This window comes from Martes martes, assembly GCF_963455335.1.
Source record: "Martes martes genome assembly, chromosome: 6".
Taxonomy (NCBI): Eukaryota; Metazoa; Chordata; class Mammalia; order Carnivora; family Mustelidae; genus Martes; species Martes martes.
In genome coordinates this window covers 64,775,042-64,796,961 of record NC_137893.1, presented here as the reverse complement: position 1 = coordinate 64,796,961, position 21,920 = coordinate 64,775,042, and the positions used below count along the sequence as shown (strand labels likewise).

The 21,920-nt window shown below is 40.5% G+C and overlaps 1 protein-coding gene across 1 annotated transcript in view; it reads right to left on the bottom strand.

Annotated features, from left to right (window-relative positions):
• Nucleotides 1-21,920, bottom strand: part of MAP3K5 (mitogen-activated protein kinase kinase kinase 5) — a 198,033-nt gene that overhangs the window by 34,113 nt on the left and 142,000 nt on the right. The window contains exons 15-21 of the mRNA XM_080806936.1: nt 18,382-18,515; nt 11,335-11,462; nt 10,124-10,260; nt 9,077-9,182; nt 4,082-4,239; nt 1,938-2,115; nt 1,157-1,177 (exon numbers count right to left, since the gene is read on the bottom strand). Coding sequence (XP_080663062.1) covers nt 1,157-1,177; nt 1,938-2,115; nt 4,082-4,239; nt 9,077-9,182; nt 10,124-10,260; nt 11,335-11,462; nt 18,382-18,515 — 862 coding nt within the window. The remainder of the gene's footprint in view (nt 1-1,156; nt 1,178-1,937; nt 2,116-4,081; nt 4,240-9,076; nt 9,183-10,123; nt 10,261-11,334; nt 11,463-18,381; nt 18,516-21,920) is intronic.

Below are 21,920 nucleotides of genomic sequence, written 5' to 3'. Positions count from 1 at the left end.
ACCCCGTGATTTTAATTCCAGATTAAAGTCTTTCCCTGGCTCTCCCCTCCTGATTGATAATTCTCATAGGGAGCTCTTTGGGATATGCTCCTGCTTACCCCCTCCACATTCAACTCCTCCCCATGTATTTTTTTTTTTTTAAGATTTTTATTTATTTATTTGACAGAGAGAGAGGCAGGCAGAGAGAGAGAGGAGGAAGCAGGCTCCCTGCTGAGCAGAGAGCCCGATGTGGAGCTCGATCCCAGGACCCTGGGATCATGACCTGAGCTGAAGGCAGAGGCTTTAAGCCACTGAGCCACCCGGCGCCCCCTCCCCACGTATTTTAAGCCCAGCAATGCTGAGCAACCTCCTGCCCCTTTCACACACAGTGGTGTTTCACGCTTACAGCATTAGCTCATGCTAGGACTGACCTCGCCTGGCTCCCCGACTCGCCCTCCATGACTCCCTCGGCACTGACTACATTACACCACAGAACAGCGGATTTTTTCCTTGTGTGTCTCCCCTACAAGAACAACAGCTCCTTAAAGACAGGAACTACGCTTTTCTCATCCTTATGTATTCAAGGCCTAGCACATTCCTTGTGCACACAGCCACAGTGTTTATTAGGTTAAAATGAACTGCTTCATTCTCTGGGTCTCTGTGTGGCAATGAGAGAGCAGTCTGAGATCGGACAACTCCTGTCTCTCGAAGGCAGAAGGAGGTCCTCCTCATCACCACCCTCCCACTCTTTCTGCTGAAGGTGGGCGCCCCTCGAGGTAGGGCAGTGCCCTCTGCTCTGGACAGAAACTGTTTATGGCCCGTAAAGAACTGGGGAAGGAAGAGTCCTGAAGCTTGCATTCTTTGAGGAGAGGTAAAGCCAGGCTATAGTTTGTAGTCATAATTAACAGGAGGCATGAAGTACTCTGTAACACCTAAGAACACTCATAAATGGGACTGTAGCCGCTAACTGGGTTAGCACGTCAGTTTTTGCTTTCCTAAGGAGGAGAGGGGGTTCCGAAGGAATGAGCCCAGCCAGGCCCGCAGCTGCACACAGCCTTGGTACCTGGGAGCCTCCCATGGAGGCAAAACGCAGAGGCTTTTTAATGGGAAATCTAGAGCTTATCACATGATCATGTACCAAACTTCAGCTCAATGGGCAATATAAAAATGAACTCACCATTTGATCCAGCTGAAAGGGCTGTGGGAAGAAGAGCAAACAGCAACATAAGCACACGTTGGGTTTGTTGCTAAACACAGATAACAAAAAAGCGGATGCTTGAAATGGGATCAATGTCCTTTGCAAACATTCAATCTGTCTATCCTCATCCCCGATAAACACAAAAATGTCAACAACAAAGGAATCATTTACTTGCTTTTCCTTTCTGAAGTAAGTTTTGGACATTACTGCAAAAGACAATTTTGCTGTTTTACTTGTAACTGGCAATCTTCTTTTCTTTTCTTTTCTTTTCTTTTTTTTTTTTCTTTCTTTCACATTGCAGGGGGTTAGTGATTCAGAAAGATATCCTCTAAGAGGCAATAGGTATTTGCCTAAAATTCAAAGAACATAGTACTGGATGGCTTGGAAGTTTTAACAGCTCCATAAGAGCTCTGGAGCTCATCAGTGGTGATCTAGAGTTTCAGCTCTAAAAGGCTATATTTTACCCCTTTTAGACTTTAACCCTTGTATCAGTGATGCAAGATTGCTATAGAACCTGATATATGACCTACCTACTAACCAGCCGATTAAGGACTACTATGTATGAGGTCCCAGCATTCATGAAATTGATGGTAAGGTGGCTTCCTGAAACCAAAACTGAATGTCTAAGTGCACTGTGCTAATGTTTATACCAACTTCCAGTGATATCTATAAGCATATTACTTCTGGAAAAATCTTCTACCTTAAAAGCTTAGGGTTTATAGTGACTCTGACCCGTATCCTCTTCAATGCAACCACGTACCTGAAAGCTTAGGTTGTGTCTTTTTCTTTTTGCTCGAAACTTTTAAGAACTCATCAACAAGCAAGTCGTTAGCACAGGCTCTCTTGTCAGGGTCAGGTTCAAAACACTTCAGTATGAATGCCTTGGCCTCTGCTGACATGGACTCTGGGATCTCTGGGTGGACTTTAAACATTCCCACCTAAGACACAACACATGTAGCTTCTGAGTGACCATCTCATCACATGAGCTCCAGGATTGAAAACTTGGCCCCCTAGCACAAAAAAAATCCTTTACTGTATTCTACAGACTCATGCCTTTCCTCAAAGCGACAGAGGGTATTTTTTTTCTCTAGGTTATGGAAAGTATCCAGAGTGTCTTTGTAACTTTGTCAGTGACATAAACCAAGCAATTATGTTAAGACAGTAGACAGCACTATGAAGTAAGAATTCGGTCCTTGACATTTTAGAACACGTTAGCACACTGGCATGCAAGAAAGAGGTTTTTAATTCAGACCGTTGTGTTGACCATAATAGCTGTGTGCCAGGAACTGTGCTTGGCTTTTTGGTTTATGAAATGTACTGAATACTCCCAACAACTCACTGGATTAAATATTATCTCTGTTACAACAATGAAAAAAATGAGTTTCAGAGGGGTGAGTGACACGTTCTAGAAAGGCAGGTCTGGGATTCAAACCTTAATTTGTTTGGCTTAAAGCCTGTGTTCTTTCCCCTATGCCATGAAACATGAATATTTCTCCTGTCTCAAATTGCCCATATGCACTCAAATGCTCTACCACTATCAAATTGCCCATATGAAGAGATATTTTAAAATACCTTAAAATTAAACACTTTATTATATGTAAGATACTCTTATAAGTACTTTATCTCATATATGTCTCAAAAAACCTTTATTAGATAAGTACTATTTTTAATACCCATTTTATAGATGAGGAAAATGTGATACTAGAGGGTTAAGCAATTTTCCCAAAGTCATTAAAGAGTTTGACTGTGTTGGAGCCTAGATTCAAACACTGTAAATCAGTACTAGAGTCTTAATGTATAATAATCCCTGCACTAATACGTAACAGAGCAGCATTTCAGAGGGAAATCCTAGAGATGGGTGAAAAGTTGAAAGTTGAAACATTGACCCAGAAAAGAAAGACATCATTTATGTCAAGAATCGCAGCTCTCTTAGCAGCTCTCATTGCCCTTCTGGTTTGGGTACAGTCCTTGGTTCTGTATCAGCAGTATCCTATCAGATCATCTTCAAGCTGAAAGGAAGTCAAGCCTTCTACATAAGTAGAAGGTATATGACACATGGCCCCTCACGAGAGGCTATTCACAATGGAATAAGTGCTAGAAACACAGTCAATGGCAGGGAAAGAAATCACAAATTCTCATCAGAAGTGCTCTGCCTTAGAGAACAGCAGACGGGTGAGCTTTACTTCTTGGGAAACAGGTGCTCAGTTTAAACCTTCCTCCGGCTTGGCAGTGTTGCAGGTGAGGACAGATGGGGACAGCAGGGGCTCAGAGTAGGTCACTGCTTTGCTCAGTCCCTGGATTCCCAGGCTGTGGCCCCTGGGGTCTGCCAGCCCTATTTCCATATTCAGCACTCCCTGTTTTGGGAGGTAACTCCCAGGAGAGTTACAAATGAATGGGCATGGCGACAAGCTAGAAGAATAGCTATACTAAGAACACAACTGACGTCCTTAAAATAGCAATTACTGTCCACCCCTTTCTTAGTGGAGCCTCCAAACTCTTATGATAGAGAAGGAAAATATTGCTTTGATTTAATACTTAAATGAAGTAAATGTCTTCCCATCTCCCTCTATGGAAGATTTCAGACCGTTTCCCAAAGAGCTTAAATCATCTTCCAGGGAGTAGTGTGTTATTTATGCTGAGTTGTGAAAGGTGGTCGGACAAAGTTATACGGAATCTCACTTTGAAGCTGAGAAATCTAACGCAGGGAAAGAGCCGCAGTGTGAGGCACAGGCACTGACTTCGAGGGGAGTGAATCTTCTTGACTTTACTGGGCTCGGAGAGCACATTTAAGGTGCCTACCTAGGTTCTTTTCCTTTTGCCTAAAAAAATATCATACACATAAATGGACCAGCCAAGAGCTTTACCCAATGGTTTTTAAGACATTTAAGACATATGAAATGTGACCTTGAACATAGCTGCTTGTGGTTCTCCCAGTTCATAAAAAGGTGGTTTCCCTGTGGCCATTTCGATGATGGTGCAGCCCAAAGACCAGATGTCTGCTGCTTTCCCATAGCCTCGTGGTCCTTTGTCTATGATTTCTGGTGCCATATACTGAAGGGTACCTGGGGATAATTCAAACACACTTCTACTTTAAAGGAGAGAAAACAGATGAATATCTACTGACAGCTTTCATTATTCACATAAATAAGACAACTTTAAAAGTATGATTCAGGTCTTAATATCTCATCTTTCTTGAGTTCCAGTTTTCTGTCATTAAGAAAAGTGGAAATAGCAGTTGTTATAGTGGATTTTATCAGGGATATAAGAATAGCTTGCCAACATGATCTGGTCATGAAGAGATACTTTCTCATCTCCTAGATCGTAGAGTATAAGTGAGGTATCATTTTGTTGGGACCGCTTAGAAACTTCAAAGAATGAGTCATTTGAGGACAACAGAGAATATATCAACACACATATTTTGCAATTAGTTTTTCAAATACATGAAGATTCCTATTATGTATATGTCTAATCTTTCCAAGAAAAGTCTAGGTCAATCATCTATTTTTCTTAGATCTCTATTTCTCAGTTTCTAAATTGAATGCTTAATTCTTCTGTTTTGATTCTTATTTCTAAATCACAAAAGCATGAAGTTTCTGAAAGCCATTGTTAAAAGTAATGTAAATCATTTTTGGTGTATTTCATTCTGTAAGTCAAATATATATGGCTTCTGCTGTGCTGCGGTCCACGGCATAACAGGTTTAACAGATCAAAGACAGGTCAGGAGCCATCAGTACAGACAAATCACCAGACACAGAGTGCAGAAGAATACAATGAAACATAGGAGATTTAAAAGGCCACGTGGAATCAGACAGTGGAAGAGTTTGGTATGATAGAAAGAACACCAAACGGAGAGCCAAGTATGCTTGGTTCTGGCTCTGGTCTGGTACATCAGATAAACACTCAACTGCAGTTGTCTCAGTGGATGGAACAAGAGGGCTGAATTGGCTTCTACTACCCCCTAGAGTGATTCCTCCAAATCCAACAATGAGTCAGAAGTGTGAACAGAACAGATTATTGCCATATCCCCTGCTACTGATAGACTCATACAAATGATATAATCAGCAAACAGGAACTCATCCAAGATGCCATATTCAATTATTTCAAATACTGAGGCATTTGCTAAAAGAGCTACTTCAGTATTTTCTGATTCATAACCAAACTGACAGACATTTTGATAAATACAGACACCTTTTATGAACGCCTCATACATGATTTATAGGTGAAACTGCTATGCACCATTCCTCTAAATTGTTCCTAGGAAACGCAGCAACATATGCTAGAAACTGGCTGTTTGTTGTTCATAAAACCAAATAAAAGTATATTATTTTTGTCAAGTATTGTCATCTTGCCAGGTTATCTTCCAGCTCTCATTATTATGTGGCAATAGCTCATGTTCAAGTTCACATATGACTATGTATGTCTGCTGTCTGCTTAAATCAGCAACACTATTGGAGGGAAGCATTTCATCTGGCCAAGGGTAAGGTAACTACATTCTTCAAATCACCTACCCTTAGGAGAAAACTGCTATGATTTCTCTATTTATAGATGATGAACAAGGGTGACTGTTTTTTGTGTATTTTTATGATGTAAATAAAATCAAATGTTCTTTTAGAAAAAGTTTATGTGTTTAAGTCTACCAGTTGGTTTTTCCTGTATCTGAGTCTAAAACAGAATTGATGAGAGAATTTAAGTTGTACTAATATCTTGAGTACAAATCACAACTGATTAAAATACAGTGGACTTTAAAAATTGGACAATTCACGTCATATCGTAACACAGTATGCAATGTTTTTATTCATCAGATATTTCGAAGAGCTCTATCTGCTAGTCATGCTTAATTATCCCCCATAGAGCAAGTGCCAAAATACCCCCAGGTTTAGTTATGTATTCATATCTGCTCTCTTTATTCCATAATCATATGACACATAATATTTTATATAAGGAGATTTACAGAGCAAGATAATGAAGACACAAGCCAATCTGTACATTGGCCTAAGGAAAGTATTGACTCTAGTTAAGAGTACTGACTCTAAAATCCGTATCTTATATAGCTTCATTCCAAAGATTTAAAAAATTACTTTAAAATAATCTCTTTTAGTATTTCTTTGCCATTGCAATCACTCATGAAACTACTACAACTTAGTGGCTAAAAGTGTGAACTTTGACATCCCGCTTAATCCACTCATTCATTCAGCAGATTTAGATCAAGGGCCTAAAGTGTGGGCCAGGCACTTAGAATATAGCAGTGGAGTTAAATCCTTGGCTCATGGAGCTTGCATTTTTTGCAGTGGGAGACAGACATTAAAGTATAGCATAATAAATCAACAAATTATATAGTATGTTAGAAAGTGATATGTCAATGACCAAAAAAAGTAGGGAAGGGGGATCAAGAGTGCACAGGGAGGGCTGCCACATCAATAGGGTAGTCATGGTAGGCTCGCTGAGATGGTATCTGGGAAAAACTTGAAGGAGAGGGACTTAGCCACACATAGCTGGGAGAAAAGTGTTATTAGCAGAACAAAGAGCATGAGCAAAGGCCCTGCCATGTGGTATATGAAGGAAATGCAGGAAGGCCAGGGTTTCTGGCACAGAGCGAGCGAGGGGAAGAGTAGAAAATGAAGTCTAAAAGGTAATGGACTCCGAATCAGGTCAGAGCCTTGTCCATCATATTAGGACTTCAGCATTTGTTTGCTCTGAAAGAAACAGAAAGCGACCAAAGTCTCTGAGTAACAGGGCTTGATTTATGTTTCAAAAGGATCACTCTGGCTGCAGTGTTAAGAGCAGACAGTAGGAAGCAAGAGCCAAAGGAGGGAGAACAGGCTTTGGAGGTAATGCAGTTGAGAGCTGAGGGTGGCAACAGTGGAGGCAGAGAGGAGTGGTCCAATTTTGGACACCTTCTGAAAGGTAGAGCCTGTAGGCTTCCTTGTGGATTGGGCTGGGGTGTGAGAAAAGAGAGGCACCATGGATCCCTCTAAGTTTTGGGTGGCCATCAACTGAGATGGAGAAGTGTGTGGGTGGAATGGGTTTGGGGAGAAGATAATTCTACTTGGCATGTTAAGTCTAGTTTGAATCGTAGCTCTATTACTTACTAGCACTGTGACCTCAGGCAAGTTATTCAACCTCTTTGAACCTTAATTTTGCATCATAAATTGGGATACTGATTCCAAATAATTAGAGCTGATGTATGAATTTCAGTGAAATACGTAAAGCACTTAACACAGTCAGATAGGTAGTAAGCACTCTATAAATGGTGGTTGATGCTGCCTTCCCTCTCACCAAATCACCAAATAGGTCAATGTCTTTGTAGTCAGTTCATCAGAAATTGACTGAGCAACTGTGAGGGCTATGGCCATAAGCAGATCAAGGTATGCCTCTCCAAGTGCTCTTGATCAGTCCTGGAGACAGACCAGGCACGTTAGTGACCTGTGTCACTCATGTAAGGCCAGTGTGAGAAGTGCAAACAAAGGATTCTGGAAGGACTGCTTTACTATAACTCCTTTGGGGATTAGAAAACATGTCTTCAAGATTAGCAGAAGACATTACATTAACATCTTACTCAAATAAAAAGTCTGAAAGTAGGGATTCTCCCATCAGAAGTTACTGAGTCTTGGCAGCATCTAAAATGTCTCTTGCCAAATTGAGAGGGTGTGAGAAAGAAATGGAAAGACATCTCAAGTTACTAGTAGGCTGGAATTAATTTTGTTAAAAAAAATACATTTTAAATATGTTTAATGCTGTGCCCTAAATACCCATTGCTGTTAGGGTAGTAACTGGGTCAAAGGTGCTGTTGATGGAATGTTCTGAGGAGAAAATATACAGAAATTCTCTCTCTTCTTTTCCCTTCCCAGGCTACCAGAACAGATACATCAGCACAGTGGAGAGGAAGATGGACTAGAGCCAGAAGGTCAAAGGAAAGAGCAAAGGGTAGATTAAAAACCCAAGTTCTACCGTTTACAAGCTGTTGCGACCTCTATCTATGATCTCTCTTTGCTCCCTCAGTCCCCTCACCTGCAAAATTGAGGTACCATCACCTACCTCAGAGAATTCAGAAATGGGGGTACCTGGCCATTTTGCTTTATCTTAGACCACAGATTATTCATTATATTTTTTGGTTAGATTAGTCTTTCTCTGATGATTATAACAAGGACTTAGCACTTCATGAGACTGAGCAGAGTGGGGCAGTAAGAACTTCAAGTGGAGACCAGAGTCTAAGTTCCAGATGGCCTCCTGTACCTGGGGGTGGTGGTGGTGGTGGTGGTGGCATTCATCTCTCCGAGCCTTGGTTTCCTCTTGTTACCTTTTTGGCAATCACTTTGTCTCCACTCCCCCAGGACTTTGTTCAGAGGTAGCTTGGTGGCTGGATTGCCTAATTTCTCAGGCAAGCTCTCTCCCCACCCCAATTCTGAGTTGGTGAGTCATTTCCTCTTTCTGAATTGAAATGCTAAGGGTTATTTATATTGTGAGTAGGAAATAGGCCACAGGGAGTAAACAGATTAGGAACTTATAGTTCAAATGGGAAGTGATTAAGATATGAGTAAGAATCACAGAGAGGTTGGGCTAAAAAAATGTTAAAAAAAAATCTTGTTAGGGTTATAGTGGCTTTAGCCAACCAGGAGAGAAGTAATGACATAAAGGGGAAAACAAATAACAAATGGAAACTTAAAAAAAAAAACAACAAACATTTCCGTGGCATTAAACAGAAGAATGAGCAAATCCTAGAAATACAAGATGAGAAAAGAGCCTGATCGAATTCTGCGTAACATTTTTCAGTGAGCACCAAAATATACACACAAGAATGTCTGTGAGAACCCAGACTGACTTTATCTCTCACATTAGGCTCTAATGCAGCAATTATTTCTTTAATTACATAAGATCTGTATCATCACTGCAAAAACATACCAGTAAAAGTTTCGGTACATGGATTTATGCCAGCTAGCCTCTTTGATGTCCCGAAGTCCGAGATCTTGAGAACGCCACTATAAGTATTAATCAACACATTGTCGCCCTGGAGAACAAAAGACTTGAGTCAAAAATGTTCTTTCTTCCATTACTGTTTGTTGTTGTAAGTCCAACAAGAAAAGATGTTCTTAGAGCAAATAAGGACTCAGTCTGTGCTCTTCATTAATAGTTAACCTCGAGAGTGAATTCCTGACACCATTTTTGTTTACATATTATCAATTCACAACCTGCTACTCAGGCCACAGGGTCAAACAGGTGCCTGGTTTGGGCTTGCTATAGTTTGCAAACTGTCGGGGCTATCTGTGTTCAGCAAAGATATTCATGATTCCCTAGTCATTTTACTGTTTCTGTTGTTTTGTTTCTTTTCCTGGAATATTTATGGGATATGGCAAAGAAAGGAGATCTGGGTTGATTCTGGGGTAGTAATAGCAATAGTAAGTTCCCTTCCACAGTCCCCCTTTGTCAGAAATTTATTAGCTCTGAATTTTCTCTTTTAAAAAGAAGCAAATAAGTTACTTAAATTTAGTTCTAACAACGAGTATATGATACTTGTGAGAAGAGGGAATCTTTTTTTTTTCCTTTCCTCTCCTAATCATTCATCCATTGATGTAGTGAATATCTACTGAGTAGCCAGTGCAGGCAAGGATACACAGACTAAGCAGCCTGTAAGCACCTCAGGCATGGGGACCCTAACCTGCCCAGTTTTGTCCTGCTGTGTTACCCCCTCCCCAGAGCACGTGAAACAGTGTCAGGCCTGCAGTGGAAGGTCAATCTTTGTTGGCTGAACATGGCTGAGAGATTTATTCCTTGAGATAAGGCGTATCAATAACTGACTTGGAGCAGAGGAGGTAGTGTCTTACATTTCTGCTCTTTCTAAGGTTGATTTATTCACGATTCTCAATTAATACTCGTAACATGCTATGACTTTTGCAAAGCAAACAGTGACCTACCAAGGAGCTTGTAAGCGTGAATCCTAGTGCATCCTACCTTTATATCCCGGTGGACTATCTGATTGTCATGGAGGTATTTTAATCCTTCAAGTATCTGCTTTGTATAAAAGCCGATTGTTTGCTCATTGTCCTTCAATGGGCCCCATTTGGAACGAAGGAGAGCCGAAAGACTTCCTGTAAAGTAGGGAGAAACGGTGGATAGAATCTTATCAATCAGTTCTTCAAAGCATGTTAATAGTGGAACAGTAACTTAAACTAACATTGATTGGTTATTCCTGGGGGCCCAGGAAGTAGAGTGAGTATTAGATGTTTGGGCTATTACTACATGCTCTGAAGATGCTCATTATTACAGTCAAAATAAAAGGCCACTCCGTCCCTAACTTTAATTCAAGTCACAATGATTGATACTAAAAAGGTTCAGCATACTTTTATTGTCTCCTAATAAACAGCAAGCTGATGTCACAGGTCTAATTAAAAAAAAATTTTATTGAAGTATAATTGACATACATTGTGTAGTTTCAGGTGTACTATACAATGATGGGATATTTATATACACCGGGTTGTGATCACCACAATAAGTCTAGTTAATACCTGTCACCACACACAGTTACAAAAACATTCTTTTCTTATGATGAGAAAGTTTAAGTTCTACACTCTTTAGCAACTTTCAAATACACAATACAGTACTGGTAACTCTAGTCACGAGGCTGCACATCACATCCCCAGGACTTATTTTATAACTGGAAGTTTGTACCTTTTGATCCTTTTCCCCCATTTTGCCCACCCCTACCCCCGACCCCCCTGCTTTGGCAACCACCTATTTGTTTCTCTGTTATTTAGGAGCTTGGTTTTTCTGGTTTGTTTGCTTGTTTTTTTTTTTTTTTAAATATTCTACATGTAAGTAAGATCATAGAGTATTTGTCTTTCCCTGTAAAACTTATTTCACTTAGCATAATGCCCTCATAGTTATCTGTGTTGTCGAAATGGCAAGATGTCACTCTTTTATATGGATGAATAATATTTCACTGTGTATATGAAACACATCTTCTTTATCCATTCATCCAATGATGGACACTTAGCTTGTTTCCATATCTTGGCTATTGTAAATAATGCTGCAATGAACATAATCTGATTTATCTTTTAACTTAGACAAATTAAGACCTGTAAATTGGTAAATCCCATTCAATCGTACTCCTCTTTAAGTCCATAAAAATTTATACTTTTTAAAGAAAGAAAAACCTCTCTTACCTCCTGGGACCTGCTCCATGAAGATTTTGATAAAGCCATTCTCACTGAAAGAGCCCAGATACTGGACAATATTTTTGTGCTTCAGATGCTTATGCAATGCTATTTCTTCATGCAGGGGCTGGGAGTACCTAAAAGACATGCCAATGTTGATGAGCTAATCGTGTAGCCAGATTTTAGTGTATAAATGTAAGCAATACAAATTGAAAACATCAGCTATATGTCCATACGTAAAATAAAATATGACTATCTAAAGTGTTTATTTCTCTAACGTAAATTCTGTGAAGTTGAAGCAGTGGTAGGTAGGGCCTGAAGAGAAATGTGTCAGGCATTGATCTGAGCCTCTTGTATACACTAACTCATTTCTCATGACAACCCCAGGAGAAGGTACTTTTAAGGTGCCCATTTTATAGATGAGGAATTGATTGACCAGGATGATAACTAACCTGTCCAAGACCTTAAAGCTAGTAAATGACAGAGCTAAGATATTAGTCCAGGAAAACTGAATGCACCCACATAGCTCACTGTCTACATTAACATGACTTTTTATTTCACTGGCCTCGTAACATAACTCTACTATTCCAGGAGACTCTGGCCCTGGGAGATAAAAATTACAAATCACTTTCATTTTCATTCCAGAACTTACCGAAAGGCCTAGCAACTTTTCTGTAGGAAACATAAAACCATTTATATCCCAAGTCTCTGAGCTCCTGGCAAATCCTCATCTAACTGGGTCCATCAGTTCTAATACATCATGATTTTTTTTTAACCCCGTCCTATCCAGGCCTCCATGCTGAAAGACCAGCATTAAACCATCTGGTTTCTTTCAAAATCACTTACTTGATGTACATTGCTTTATCAGATTATACAGTGAAAGTGTTTTATATTTCTGGAACAGACAGAACAACCCTTTTGATGATTATCTGAAGTACTCTTAAGCTTCTAGACTCTTATCAATCTTGAAGATTAATATTATATACTTATATTAATATGATTATTATATGGTAGCATGTTAGAGACCCAAAACTATTCTCTAATTTTTTTCTGTTGTACAATGGAGGTTACAGGTATGAAAGGCACTAACCACCAGCCCATAAACTACAAACCTGATGCCTCATTATTTCCTTTGCTGCTACATATAAGAAATGCTTAGATCTTATGATGGTAAATCCATATAAACAGAATGGCTTTTTTTTTTTTGAATAAAAATACTAGAATTGGCTAGTATGGAATAATGCTATTGTCATAAAGTTTTTCAGGATAAGCTACAAAGCTAAAGCAATTAGGAAGTTACAAAAACCCAAATTCCTTTAAGCAAACTTTTGTAATCTGTAAAATATTACTCAGAATGCTTCCAACGACCACAAAAAAATTAACTTGTATTTTAAACCTTTTGCTCATTTTATTTTTCTGTAGAACTGCTCTAGGAACTATAAAGTAGGTATTAACCTGAATCCCTGAACAGGATATCAGTTAGAGACAACTCCATTTGGTAACTGAGACAACTTGAGAAACACAGATATGTAGTGTTACCAATAAGATACTTAGATTGTGATTCTCAGGACATTTGCAAGTTACTTCTTCCATGGTGTTTAAAACAGTTTAAAACACTAGTTAATAAGAAAACACTCAGCAGTAAGATTGCTCTCGATATGCATGAGATAAATTAGTAGCAATATTGGGTCTGTTCTACAGATTTAGGGCATTAAAAATGAATACAAAGCAAGTGATTAATTCAGTTTATGATAAGCCAAAGGGTTCTCACCTCCTGAGCCTCTACTGAAAATCAATTATGAATGTTTAAATATAAGATCCTGGAAAAGGAAATACATCACTCTCCTGCCCCCCTCCCCCATTATGTAACCAAAGGATAGCTTAAAAGTTACAATAATAGTCTTTATTCAACCTAGCTAAGAATAAGAACTCTTCTCCAATATGAAATTGATTAGTAACACTCAGAAAGTCTCACTAAGTGAAAGGGTAAGTGTCAAGCACCGAATAAGCATGAAATGTTAATTTGTTCATGTCAATCAGCAATGTGTATCTATGGGAGTTACAAGAAAATCTTATTTCTTCTCTACTAGCCGTGACAGTGGAAAGAAGAAATGGTACATATAATCAGAGTTACTTATATATATTTAGCTTTGAAAAATTATTAACCCATATGTATTTCCAGAGCATGTTCTGAGTCAAATCCCCACTACGTTGATCCACACCAGTGGTTCCCAGCCTTGGCTGGACATCTCACCTCCTGAAAGGGTTTTGTAAAAATAACCAATGCCTACGACCCACTCCAGAATTTCGAGGGGTAAGGCCTGAGCATCAGTAATTCTTAAAGTGCCCCAGTTGGCTCTAATATGCAGCAGGGTAGAGAATAACTGATCTAAGTAAATAGTTCAGCTGCGAGTAGAATGTTGGAAGAGGAAGCCAACCTGAGCTTAACCACTAGTTGGGACAGGTTAGGAACCCACCACCCCTTCTCTCCTACAACTCCTCCGATTCTCTAACAAAGTGCTTTTAAAGTGTGAAGGAAACAAAGAAGCAACTGTTTTTGTTGCTATGATCGTTCATTCCAGATGGCCATGCATGGTAGATGCTGGATCATGCATTATTCACATGCATCCTATTACCTTAGCAATTGTCCTTTCTAACTGCTATTTTTTTGCATGCAACATGAAAACCTCTCCAGGGCATATAGATGGAAAAAACTTTGTGTGTTGTCTCTCACGATAACATGAGACGTCACTTTTGCTTCTACAGGTAATAAGGAGATGCCGGGCTCCAGCTGTTCAAGAGAAGCACTTGTCATTCGAGGGTTTTCAAACAACAAATGTTCTGCCAAATGCATGGCTACCAAACAGGACCTTTGTTGGTGTCGGTGTGCTTTGTGAATGCTCAATGGCAGCTGAATAAACTTAAGTTACAAAGGGGATTCTAAAAGTGGTTTGCTTCCAACTACCTACTTAAATTCACCTGCTGGTGGGAGTGGAAGGGCTGTTGCTTAAGATTGGTCGGTTTGCTGCAGTCATTGGATAGTGATAAGCCTGTTAAATTTTATAGTTTCAAAATCTGTGTATGTGTTACTGAAAGATGTGGATGGAACTAGAGGGTATTATGCTGAGCGAAGTAAGTCGATCAGAGAAAGACAATTATCATATGATCTCTCTGATATGAGGAATTTGAGAGGCAGGGCAGGAGGGTCGTGGTGGGTAGGGAGGGAAAAAATGAAACAAGATGGGATTGGGAGGAGGACAAACCATAAGAGACTCTTAATCTCAGAAAACAAACTGAGGGTTGCTGGGGGGTGTGGAGGGTTAGGGGTAGGGTAGCTGGGTTAATGACACTGGGGAGGGTGTGTGCTATGGTGAGTACTGTGAATTGTGTAAGACTGATGATTCACAGACCTGTACCCCTGGGGCAAATAATACATTATATATTAATAATAATAATAAAAGAACCTAAGGGAATATTTAACATTTTTAAGATGACAAATTTGTATATATTACCCTAGGTATTTCATTAACAATTTCTATCATCATCTCATAAGAGGGAATTCATAAATATGTCTCATGGATTAACCAAGAGGAAACTCTGCAACAGTATCACAGAAAATAAAATGAAAACCATACGTGGGGCAGACAGCAACAGCTGTCTGCCTACCTCACATCTGTCCTTCCATCTTTGTAGGATTTTTTTGTAGGGTCAGCTAAAAATGCTATTGGGGGTTAGGGTGATCACTTTCAGTGAATGGAACAGAGGTGAAAGTATTCTGGACATTTAGGGAAAGTTGTCTTTTTTTTTCTTCCTACCTCGAATGCTAATATAGAGGCTGGAGGAAAAGTGGCCACGGAGGAAAGTCACGCACTAAGGATGGAAAGGCAAAAAGAGCTGGGACCTGGGACACTGGCTGCTTTGGGAGGATGTTTTTTCAGCTTGGGGGAGGTAAGGAAGGCCTGTCTGCTGGTTTAAAGTCTGAACTGAGAACTGAAGAAAATGAGGCAATGCTGCTGAGTCCTCTGGAATGAGCCCCTGTGTACCTGGGGTCGGCGTAGCTGCTGGGGAGGAAGTGGGGGCCACCAAGGGAGGCCGAGGTCTATGCTAGCGCTGGGGGTTTCATGCTGGTTACAATAAGGATCCACTGAAGGGTTTCAAGCAGCAGTGACATGATGTGCTTTCCACTTCAGAGAGATGTCTGTGGCTTCTCCGAGGAAGGCTTGAGTAGCGGGAAAGAAAGAATGAAGGCAGAGACTCCTTACGAGAAGGCTGCAGTAAGGATCCTGTGTGAGAGACCTGAAGGCTTAGACTGGACTTGCAGCTGTGGCGACGGGCAGGAGTGGGGAGACTGAGGATGTTACAGAAGCCGAGACCACAGTACGACTTACTGACAGAGGAGACATCGAGGGAAGGAGAGGGATCTAAAGGAATCCTAGGTTTTGGCCTGAGCAGATGATGGACAGGATAACCTTCACTGAGGCAGGGAATACTTCAGGTAAGTACATCTGGGGGTAAAAATCCACAGTTCTGTTTTGGCCACGTTACCCTGGAAACTTACAAGTGGAGAGGCTGGGTCAGACAGATGACCCAGAGAGCTTCCGAAGAAAGCTCATGTAACCCAGTCACCATGGCCAGAGACAAGTGGACTTGAGTGGACTTGATCTTATGACCCTGAGATCATGACCTGGGCTGAAATTGAGAACAAGATGCTTAACCAACTGAGTCACCCAGATGCCCCAGTTCTGGAAGATCCTATGGATATATCCTCAAAGCCATGATGTAGCCCAGTATGGGCTCAATGGACTCAATGGACTCAATCCAGTCCTCTCTCTTTCGGAGTTTGAATACGCAACCCATAAAGAATGCATGTAGTTGATTGGAGGAGCTCTATCTTATGGAGAGAAGATGTAAGGGAAGCCACGGGGCAGCAGGAATCATGAGACTGAGACAACAGAGAATTACTGGTTAGAGAAACAAACCACAGAACAGAGGACCAGAGCAGCGACAGCAAATTCTGTGAGCAGAGCTGTTCCATGCCCTCAACAACTTTCTTGTTCCTAAAAACCCTGCCATTTTCTACACAGCCAAACTATGCGTGGTTCACACCATTTCTTCAAATAGTTCTGTTCTTTTCTCTTTCTTTTCCTTCTGCTATTGCCCTAGGCATTGGATATACTGTTTTGTTCTTTCTAGTCTTCTAATTTTTCAGTTTTAGGAGTTCTTTTTTCTTTCTTTCTTTCTCTTTCTTTCTCTCTCTCTCTCTTTTCCTTCCTTCCTTTCTTCCCTCCTTCCTTCCTTTCTTCCCTCCCTTCTTTCCTTCCTTTTTAAAAGATTTATTTATTTGACAGAGAGTGGGGAAGGAGCAGAAGGAGAAGAAGAGGGAGAGAATCTTTTTTTTTTTTAAATTTTATTTATTTATTTGACAGAGATCACAAGTAGATGGAGAGGCAGGCAAAGAGAGAGAGGAGGAAGTAGGCTCCCCGCTGAGCAGAGAGGCCCATATGGGGCTCGATCCCAGGACCCCAGGAACACGACCCGAGCCGAAGGCAGAGGCCTTAACCCACTGAGCCACCCAGGTGCCCCTTATTTTATTTTATTTTTTTTAAGAGGGAGAGAATCTTAAGCAGACTCTCTCGCTCTCTGCTGAGCGTGAAGCCTGACATGGGACTCGATTTCACAACCCTGATATCATGAGCTGAGCCTTACTTAGGCGCCCCTTACTTAGGATTTCCATCTCAGCTTACACTCCCTCTGTTTCTGTACACCGTCTACTTTACCCATTAGAGCTTGCAGCATATTAAAGTTGTTTTTAAATTCCTGCTCTCATTGTTCCAACATCCCTGCCATAACTGAGTCTGGTTCTGATGCTTGCTCTGTCTCTTCAAACTGTGGGGGCACCTGGGTGGCTCAGTGGGTTAAGCCTCTGCCTTGGCTCAGGTCATGATCTCAGGGTCCTGAGATAGAGCCCTGCATCGGGCTCCCTGCTCAGCAGGGAGCCTGCTTTCCCCCTCCCCCTGCCTTTCTGCCTACTTGTGATCTTCTACCTCTCTGTCAAATAAAAAATAAATAAATAAAATAAAAAAACCCAAACTGTGTTTTTGTCTTTTGGTATGCTTTGTAATTTTTGTTGAAACTCAGGCATGATGTTTTAGGCAAAAGGAACCCCTGGAGGGGAAGCATTCTATAGTCTTATGCTTAGGTCTCAGCCTCTTCAGGAGCCTGTGCCACTGGGCTGGGAGCCTCACAAATGCTTTGCAGTCTCCCTTCTCCCCTGTCCCCTGCTGCCCTCAGCTGGGACAGAATGGCTACAGTGGGCAAGAGTTGGGTATTTCCTTTCCCCCAGCTGGTTAGGCTCTGATAACACTCTCATAGGTTAGGGCCTGGTAAAAATAGCCTCTTTGAGGTCAGATCTTGTTAGGAAGAACAGAGCTGTGGCATATTTCAAAATGGTTCCTCTCCCCCTCTTCCCTGCTGGAAGCATGAGGGAATTTTTCTCCAATATCACTGTGAGGGTCTGGTAGGGCTTCTGGAGGCAAAACTCACAAAAGTGTGCCCCACCTCCCATGACTGTTTCTCCAAGCTTGGGGGCAGTGGCTTGTCCTGTGACCTCCCTTCTCCAGTGGATTCCAAAATTTTTAGTTTGGTCTTAGTTGGGTCAGTTTTCCACTTGTTAAGATGGAGGGATGACTTCCAAGCTCCTTAGGTGCAAAATTGGACACTGGAACCTATGGTTCAAACTATTTCTGATCCTGCTTACTCCCCATCTATCCATCTAATACATCAACCATTCTTTGACACATCTGAGCCCAACACGCACAGGCCATTGTCTTTTCTACTCTTTAGAAGTCTTGTCCTTGTCACCGCTGAGAGGTGATACCAGAGGGCTGTGCTTAAGTCACTGATTGATGCAGCAGCTAAACCTCAGAGGGAGCTGATTAAGACACTGGAGTTTTCAGACAGTTTCATTAATTAAAATATCACCAAAACATTGTCTAAAATGCTATAAACAATCCAAAGTACTTTGAAAACAGCGTTAATTAGCCACAGTTACTGTACCTGCTGTCTCTCTCTGGGATTTCCTTTATAGCGATTCTGACTTGATTGCTCAGGTCTCGGCCTGCGTAGACGATCCCGTAAGTGCCTTTCCCTAAAACGACTCTGTCACCATTCTCGTCATATTCGTAGTCATACTTCCAAAAAAAAAAAAAAAATGGGGGGAAGAGAAGTTAAAATGTGAGCTGCATTCCACATTTTAAACATCAACTTTTTCCAAGAGCATTTTCCCTTATTTTATCAAATGGCTTTAACAAGCAAAACGTGATGAAGCTCTGAGCTGCAGCTCTGAGAGCCAAACACTGGACCGTCTCAACACAGAGCAGAGCATGTGTTCACGTTCTCACAGTCGCTATGAACACAGTAGGGACTACGTATTCAAATCCAGGAAAGTGCTTCTTCCAAAGCCCACTTGGATTCTTTTATCCACTAACTCCTGTTTTTCATAGATCCAGGAGATGAGTATGATTAGCAATAATGTCTATCAAGATCTACAACAGCTAATTGATCTTTCTTTTATTTCTCAGCTTTTGATACTGTCCAAGTATTTCATACTCTGCCAAGAGAATAAAGCCACTGAAAAAAAAAGGCTTTGGGCAAGAAGAAAATTTTTGAGGTCCAGTGGGAAAAAGTCTCTTCAACAAATGGTGATAATAAAAATGGACAGCCACATGCAGAAGAATGAAACTGGACCACTTTCTAACATCATACACAAAAATAAATTCAAAATAAATGAAAGACCTAAACGTGAAACAGGAAACTATTAAAATCATAGAGGAGAACGTGAGAAACCTCTTTGACAGGCCAGAGTAACTTCTTTCTAGACACATTGCTAGGAGGCAAGGGAAACAAAAGCAAAAATGAACTATTGGGACTTCCTCAAGATAAAAAGCTTCTGTGGGTGCCTGGGTGGCTCAGTGGGTTAAGCCTCTGCCTTTGGCTCAGGTCATGAACTCAGGGTCCTGGGATTGACCCCCACATTAGGCTCTCTGCTTAGCAGGGAGCCTGCTTCCCCATCTCTCTCTGCCTGCCTCTATGCCTACTTGTGATCTCTCTCTCTGTCAAATGATAATAATAATAAAAAAAAGATAAAAACCTTCTTTATAGTAAAGGAAACAATCAACAAAACTAAATGGCAGTCTACAGAATAAGAAAAGATATTTGCAAATGACATATCTGATAAAGGGTTAGTATCTAAAATATATAAAGAACTTATACAACTCAACACCCAAAAAACCAAATAATCCAGTTAAAAAATGGGCAGAAGACATGAATAGACACTTTTCCAAAGAAGACATCCAGATGGCTAACAGACACGTGAAAAGATGCACAACATCACTCATCATCAGGGAAATTCAAATCAAAACCACAATGAGATACCACTTCATACTTGTTAGAATGGCTAAAATTAACAATGTTATAAACAACAGGTATTGGCAAGGGCGCACTATTGGTGGGAATGTAAACTCATGTAGCCACTCTGGAGAACAGTATGGAGGGTCCTCAGAAGTCAAAAACAGAACTACCCTATGATCCAGCAATTGCACTACAGGTATTTACCCAAAGGATACACAAAAAAAGATTCAAAGGGGTACACGCACCCTGATGTTTATAGCAGCATTATCAATAATAGCCAAACTATGGAGAGAGCCCAAATGTCCATTGACTATTTAATGGGTAAAGAAGATGTGGTATGTGTGTGTGTGAATGGAATATTACTCAGCCATCATAAATGAAATCTTGCCATTTGCAATGATGAAGATAGAGTATACAATGCTAAGTAAAATAAGCCAGTCAGTGAAAGACAAATACATATGATCTCACTCAGATGTGTAATTTAAGAAAGAAAACAGATGAACATATGGGAAAGGAGTGAGGGGGAAGAGAGGGAAACAAACCATAAGAGACTCTTAACGATAGAGAACAAACGGAGGGTTGATGGAGGGAGGTGAGTAGGGGATGGGCTAGATGGGTGATGGATATTAAAGAGGGCACTTGTGATGGACACTGGGTGTTGTATTTAAGTGATGAACCACTGAATTCTACTCCTGAAACCAATATTGCCCTATATGTTAACTAAAATGTAATTTTAAAAAAATGAAAAATAGGAGGAAAATTTTAATCTTTGATGTAAAAGGAAATAGCTACAGTCCTAAACCCCAAGCTGTCAAGCATCTCAGTCTAATATGGAAAACTGATCAAAATAAAAGGGGTTTAGAGAGTATTTGGTAGAGACCTCATGGGATGTGCAGGAGTAATCCAAAAAGGCCGATTTTTGGTATCAGACTGGAACTACCAGGTCAAGCCCATGTCTCTGCAGAAACCCAGTGTAAAACTACACACAACAGGAGATGAGCTCTTTTTACTGCCTACACTTTTCTGTAGCGCAAAGTAGGCAGTCCATTGCTGGATTCAACTCACAGAAGGGTTTGAGTTGCGTTAAAAAAATTATTTAAAAAATTTTAAAAAAGATTTTATTTATTTATTTGACAGAAAGAGACAGCGAGAGAGGGAACACAAGCACAGGGAGTGGGAGAGAGAGCAGCAGGCTTCCAGGCGAGCAGGAAGCCCGACGCAGGGCTCTATCCCAGGAACCTGGGATCATGACCTGAGCCAAAGGCAGCTGCTTAACCAACTGAGCCACCCAGGTGCTCCTTGGATTGTTACATCTATGTTCATCAGGTATTTGCCTGAAGTTCCCTTCCCTCCCTCCCTTCCTTCTTCCCTTCCCTCCCCACCTCTCCTCTCCCCTTCCTTCTTTCCTTCCTTTCTTCCCTCTTTCTTTCAAGTGTCTTTATCTGGTTTTGGTATCAGGGTAATGCTTACCTCATAGAATGAACTGGAAGCTTTCCTTCCCCTCCCTGACCCCTCCTTTTTTGGACAATAATTTGAAAAGAATAGGTAATAACCTCTCTTTAATGGTTGGCAGAATTCACCTGTGAAATGATTTGGTGGTGGGCTTTTTTTTTTTTTTTGAGACTTTTTGATTACTGACTCAATTTCATTGCTAGTAATTGGTCTGTTTAAATTTTCTATTTCTTCCTGATTCAGTTTTGAAAGGTTTTCTGTTTCTAGGAACTTACTCATTTTTTCCAAGATTGTCCAATTTGTTGGCATATAGTTGTTCATAATATTCTCTTATAATCTTTCGTATTTCTGTGGTATCAGTCATTTCTCCTCCTTCATTTCTGATTTATTCTACTCCTCTTTCTTTGTTCTTTTTCCCCCTTTTCTTTTCTCTTTCTTCCTTTCTTTCTTTAATGAGTCTTGCTAAAAATTTATCAATTTTGTTGCTCTTTTCAAAGAACCAGCTCCTGGTTTCACTGATTTATCCTATCGTTTTTTTTTAGTCTCCATTTCATTTATTTCTGCTCTAATCTTTATTATTTCCTCTTTCTACTGGTGTTGGGCTTGATTTCTTTTTTCTAGTTCTTTTAAGTATAAGGGTAGGTTGTTTATTTGAGATATTCTTGCTTCTTGAGCTACCCTGGATTGCTACAATCTTCCCTCCCAGAACAGCTTTTGCTGCATCCCAAAGATTT